The sequence below is a fragment of the Mirounga leonina genome, unplaced genomic scaffold, assembly GCF_011800145.1.
Source record: "Mirounga leonina isolate KUSES-001 unplaced genomic scaffold, KU_Mleo_1.0 Mir_166, whole genome shotgun sequence".
Classification (NCBI taxonomy): Eukaryota; Metazoa; Chordata; class Mammalia; order Carnivora; family Phocidae; genus Mirounga; species Mirounga leonina.
The window spans coordinates 36531704-36537562 of NW_023270418.1; the positions used below are offsets into that span (position 1 = coordinate 36531704).

The 5859-nt window shown below is 67.8% G+C and overlaps 1 protein-coding gene across 3 annotated transcripts in view; it reads left to right on the forward strand.

Moving 5' to 3' along the window:
- Positions 1-262: 262 nt before the first annotated feature.
- TH (tyrosine hydroxylase) overlaps positions 263-5859 on the forward strand; it is a 7971-nt gene continuing 2374 nt past the window's right edge. Inside the window, exons 1-10 of one of the 3 annotated variants that reach the window (XM_035012402.1) lie at positions 263-367; positions 1105-1176; positions 1794-2009; positions 3091-3265; positions 3574-3662; positions 4162-4229; positions 4470-4520; positions 4864-5009; positions 5088-5223; positions 5399-5468. In XM_035012402.1, the coding sequence (XP_034868293.1) occupies positions 263-367; positions 1105-1176; positions 1794-2009; positions 3091-3265; positions 3574-3662; positions 4162-4229; positions 4470-4520; positions 4864-5009; positions 5088-5223; positions 5399-5468 (1128 nt within the window). The remainder of the gene's footprint in view (positions 368-1104; positions 1177-1793; positions 2010-3090; positions 3266-3573; positions 3663-4161; positions 4230-4469; positions 4521-4863; positions 5010-5087; positions 5224-5398; positions 5469-5859) is intronic. The other 2 variants (XM_035012403.1, XM_035012404.1) reach the window with 2 other exon arrangements.

The window sequence follows — 5859 nt, forward strand, 5'->3', positions numbered from 1 at the left end:
CCCGCAGAGCCCGTCCTCTGGAGCCGAGGTGACTCAGAGCGAGGGCCGTACCCCTGCTGGGCGCCTGCAGCGGGGACGCAATTAGATTTAATGGGACAGAGCCCTTTCTCCTGCGCGTCTTCGCTCCCGCCCACCGCCTCCCTCAGGCGGCAGGCGGCAGGAGAGGATGCGGGGAGGTGGGAGGTGGGGGACGTCAGCTCAGCCTATAAGAGGCCGCCCGGCAGAGGGCTGTGGAGGCGAGCCCTATACGGACACCGGCGCCATGCCCACTCCCAGCTCTGCCTCGCCCCAGGCCAAGGGCTTCCGCAGGGCGGTCTCCGAGCTGGATGCCAAGCAGGCCGAAGCCATCATGGTAAGGGGGCTGCTGGTGCCCGATGGCCAGCATGGGCTGGAAGCGCAGGGGTGTCCCCCAAAAGCTGGCAGGGGCCCCGGACTCAGGGTCCATATGACGCCACAGACCTGGGTGCGGTGTGGGGTCCTGGCCCTGAGCATCTGCTCTGCTCAGGCTGGTAGGCGACCCCCGACCACTCCACTGGGGGGTGTTTGAAGCTCCGTGGGTGGTTCCTCCCCGGCCCGGCGTGTGTGTGTGTGACAGTGTCCTGGGCCTTGGCGGCAGCTCCTGGGGGAAGGTGCCGGCCACACGGAGGGGCAGACCCCAGTCCTGAGCCCAAGGGTGATAGGGGCTCCAGGGCGGTTTCCATCGTCATCCACCTGTCCACCGGCCACGCATTCGTGACCACGTGTGACCTCCTGTCTTGAATCCCACCTCCCCTGCCTAGACACCCTGGGCCCCTCTGACCACAGGACGGTCCCCAAGGCATCACCCAGCACCTGGGGGCTCCCGAGGGCAGGAGGTCCGTGCCGGGCATCCTCACCTCCATGAGGCTGGATAACTGGAGACCACTCAGGCCAGAAGAAGGGTCTTGCATGTCCTCAAGGATGCCCCAGAATGATCAGCTCCCAACATTTCAAATGAGCTTTTGTTTTTAGACCTTGAATGAAAACATGGTTTGGGTTCTGGAAATGTGATTTGCAGGCACCTGCTCAGAGAACTGCCCCCCCACCCCCGTTCTCAGTGAGACGTCCTCCCCACCCAGCTCCCAGGGCCCACCCAGCCTTGCAGGTGCTCCCCGACCCGGGGCTGCAGCCCTGCTCTGCTCACACCCCCGAGGCCAAGCGGGGGCTCGAGGGGCTTCTCCTGCACCCTCCCCACCATGTTCCAAGACCCAAGGACACCAGAACCTTCTTGGAAATTCAGCTCCAAGGGACGAGCCCCAGACATTCAGCTCCTCCTTCATGCAGGCCTGGGGGTCACGGTCTTGGGGACAGGCTGTGGACCAAGTTTGGCCATGTCCCTGTGCTGTGGGGAAGGGCCGGGGTTGGGGTGCCGAGGTGACGTCATTCAGTATGGCTGGCGTGGGGGTCCCTGCCAGGAGCCAGACACCATGTTCCCTGCCCTCCCCAGTGCTCTGGCTGATGTCCACCTCAGGGTCCTGAGTCACCCCTCCTGTCACCTCGTCCAGTTGGGACCCGGGGACAGAAGCAAGGCAGCATGTGGGTGCTGTGGGCCCATCCTCCTGCCACACCGGCCCCCAGCCTGTGGCTCCACATCTTCCTGGCCACCCCCCAACCCCCATCGGGTGGAGACAGGCTCTTAGTTCTGCCCCAGCAAGTGAGGCCTGGCCAGCCGTACCCCCCGTGGGCACAGCAGGGGCTCACGGACGCCAGCGGGTCGGAACAGGGACTGGGGGCGGCCAAGCACAGGGGGAGCTGGGTGTGTCCTCTCCTCGCAGTCCCCGCGCTTCATCGGGCGGCGACAGAGCCTCATCGAGGACGCTCGCAAGGAGCGAGAGAAGGCCGAGGCCGCGTCGGCCGCCTCCTCGGAGCCCGGGGACCCCCTAGAGGCCGCAGTGTTCAAGGACAAGGACGGGAAGGCCATGCTGAATCTGCTCTTCACCCTCCGGGGCGCCAAGACCGCGTCGCTGTCCCGGGCCGTGAAGGCATTTGAGGTGAGGCTGGCTGGTGCGGACCTGTGACAGGTGCGGACACGGTGTCCTCTCCACGGGACTCACGCAGAGGCATGACTGCCACTGAGGGCCACCAGGGGAGAGGGGCTCAGGAGCCCTGGGCCTGGGGGTTTGCACCCCCGAGAGCTCTAGGGGGCCCCACGGCCCTCACAGTCCCCCTCGTGGTCTCGGGAACTGCCTGAGCCAGAGCCCTCCACCGGGCCGTGAACCCCCGCCACCCCCACACCCACCACGTCACACACAGGTGACATATGGGGTGAGTGCGTGTGGCTCCCAGCAGGGCAGCCTGGGAAGTCGGGGTTCCCACCCCCCCTGCCCCTGACGGGCTCTGGCTAATGTGATGGCGGATGGTATTAGTTGTTCTGGTCACACCAGGCCGGGCGGGACACGGGCTCCTAGCCCCCAAATGACATTAGAGCTGGGCTCCTGCTCCTGGACATCCGTGTGGCCCGAGGGCCTGTCGAGAACCTGCGTCCTTGTTGCTGGGCAACGGCGACGGGCGGGAGGTGGCGGCGAGCGGAGCCTTCCTGCCAGGCCCCTGGGCACTCAGTGGCGCTGAGCGGGGGCTTGAGCCTCCTGGGTGGGGGGGCCACAGTGGGGTCCAGGGCCCACCCCCAGCCCCAGATGAGGCCACCTTCCGACCAGCGGCTGGGGACTCAGGCCCGAGGGACGCAACACGTCACCCAGAACACTGGGTGGAGGGACCGCGCTGAGGACTCCCATCACGCAAACTGGACGAAACCCCACCTCCCAGCCGCAAGCCCTCCCCAGGCCGCAGGCTCTGACCCGAGTGTGGAGGACGGCTTGGGTGTTCGTGGCCGCAAACGTCCAGGGTGGGGCCACAGGAGCTGACCCCATGGAGCTTCTTCCTTCCCATCCCCGTCTCCCCTCCCTCCCCGTGTCTGTCTCCCTGTCTGTCTCTCTGTCTCACCATCTCTCTGTCTCTCTCCTTCTCTGTCGCTCTCCATCTCTCTTTCTCCATCTCTGTCTCTCTCTCCATATCTCTCTGTCTCTCCATCTCTCTCTCTGTCTCTCCATCTCTGTCTCTCCCTTGCTCCCTAAGACGTTTGAAGCCCAAATCCACCATCTGGAGACCCGGCCCGCCCAGAAGCCACGGGCAGGGGGCCCCCACCTGGAGTACTTTGTGCGCTGTGAGGTGCCCAGTGCCGACCTGCCCGCCCTGCTCAGCTCCGTGCGCCGGGTGGCAGAGGACGTGCGTGGTGCTGGGGAGAACAAGGGTGAGGCTGGATCCTCTGTCCTTGTGGGTAACCCATGACCTTGAGATGGGGCACATGACCTTGAGATGGGGACACAGAAGCTTCCACAGGGGACCCCTGAGGGGACCACATGTGAGGCCTGGGGGGCCCCCTCCCTGCCGGCTCAGGCCCTCTGCTCATCTGTGTGCTGGCCGGGGCACCTCTGGGACCTGCCCACTGTCACGCCCCCATCCCCCACCCCGCCCCCCACTGAGGAAGCCGCAAGGGAGGCTGCTTCCAGGCCGGCCTGACGCTCATGCAGGCCCCTGTTCCCTCCACCCTCCATGAAGTCCTCTGGTTCCCGAGGAAAGTTTCTGAGCTGGACAAGTGTCACCATCTGGTCACCAAGTTTGACCCTGACCTGGACTTGGATCATCCGGTAAGCGGGTGCCCCCGGGCCTCCTGGCCTCCTGTGTCCCCATCCTCATGGCCAGGGTGTCATGGATGGGGCATCACTCTCTCTGTCTGCTGTCTGGCTCCCGGCAGAACCACCGAGGCTGGGCTCGGTGCAGCCCCCAGGCACCCTGCTGCACAGGGCAGGGAAGGGGCAGCCAGTGGGGGGGGGGGGGGGGGGGTGTAGCGGGCGGGGGGGGGGGCGGGGGGCAGGGAAGGGAAGGGGCAGCAGGCAGGGAGGGTGTGTTGGGCAGGGGAGGGGGGAGTCGGGCAGGGAAGGGGCATCGGGCAGGGAAGGGGTGGTGGGCAAGGAAGGGAAGGGGCATCAGGTGGGCAGGGAGGGGGGTGTGGGCAGGGAAGGGGCGTCCGGCAGGGAAGGGGTGGCAGGCAGGGAAGGGGCATTGAGCAGGGAAGGAAGGGGTGGTGGGCAGGGCAGGGAGGAGTCGGGCGGGCAGGCTCCTGAGCGCGTGTGGTACTGCCCCCAGGGCTTCTCGGACCAGGCTTACCGCCAGCGCCGGAAGCTGATCGCGGAGATCGCATTCCAGTACAAGCAGTAAGGACCCTGGCGGCCTCGGCCTCGGGGAGCCAGTGGAGCCTCACACTGGTGGGGGGGGCGTCTCTGTCACCAGTGCCATCACTGTGGTCACTGGCTCGGGTCCCCGAGTCCCAGCCGAGCAAACAGGAAGCTGCCGAGACCATGCAGCCGGCATGCGCTCAGCCCCAAACCCCTCCTGTCCGCCTCCCTGCCCGCCCTCCCTGAGGGGCCCCTGCTGACTGCGCACCCCGTCCGCAGCGGCGACCCTATTCCCCGTGTGGAGTACACGGCCGAGGAGATTGCCACCTGGTAAGACCCGGTGGCCCTGCTGGGGCGGAGGGGACGAGAAGGGCCGCGTGTGGAGGCCAGGTAGAGGAGGGACTTCCCAAGGCCATCTGGGAGGAGAGGCTGCGGCTGGGCCCGGTCATCCCGTGGCCCTCTGTCCCCCGCAGCCCCCCGGTGGCCAGGGTCTTCAGGGTCCAGCGAGAGGCCTGCAGTGGGGGCCTCTGCAGAGCCTCCCGGGCGGGGGCAGAGAGGAGCGCCCACGAGGACTGGCTGCTGGATGTGGGGCGGGCTTGGGGTCGGGCGGCCGTCAGGCTCGGCCGCGTGGGGACGGGAGCCCCGCCGCAGGGCCTGAGACCCTTGCCCGCAGGAAGGAGGTCTACACCACCCTCAAGGGCCTCTACGCCACCCACGCCTGCCGGGAGCACCTGGAGGCCTTCCAGCTGCTGGAGCGCTTCAGCGGCTACCGGGAGGACAGCATCCCCCAGCTGGAGGACGTGTCCCGCTTCCTGAAGGGTGCGTGGGCCGCAGGGGCGGGCCCGCAGGAGGGAGGCCCCTCCCAGCCTGGCGCCCTGACCCCCGCGGCCCTTGCAGAGCGCACGGGCTTCCAGCTGCGGCCCGTGGCCGGCCTGCTGTCCGCCCGGGACTTCCTGGCCAGCCTGGCCTTCCGCGTGTTCCAGTGCACCCAGTACATCCGACATGCGTCCTCGCCCATGCACTCCCCCGAGCCGTGAGTGTGCACCTGCTCCCCGCGGGGCCGCCCCTGCCGCCCAGCCTGCTGCCCCGCCTCCGCAGCGACCCGCGGGGTGCCCGCCTGCGAGCCCCCGGAACGTGGGGGAGGGGGCAGGGGCGGGCTGCGGCCCCCCGCCCCCGCCCCCAGCCGCCCCTTCTCCCCGCCCCCACAGGGACTGTTGCCATGAGCTGCTGGGGCACGTGCCCATGCTGGCCGACCGGACCTTTGCTCAGTTCTCCCAGGTGTGTCTCAGGCCTGGGGCGGGGGCAGCCCCTGCCGGCCACCCCGGCACCATGCCTGAGTCCCTCGGCGGCTGGACGTTGTCCGCTTGGGTCCGGGAGGCTGCAAGGAGACTGGGTCATCCTGGAATAGAGGGGCGGGTGGGCCGTGGCGGGTGTGCTTGGACCCGTTCTGGGAAAACCACCTTATAAAAATGAGGAGTCAGTCCGGCTGCCGCAGAGCCCACGGGGCGGGGGGGGGCGGCTGGCAGAGCCCCATGGCCTGTGCTGCCACCTGCTGGCTTCCTGAAGAACAGCACAGAGCTGTCCTGGTCCCTTGATTGATCCTGGGAGGGTCCCTGCATCCCTGGAGGGTCCCTGCATCCCAGGAGGGTCCCCCATCTTCGGAGGGCTT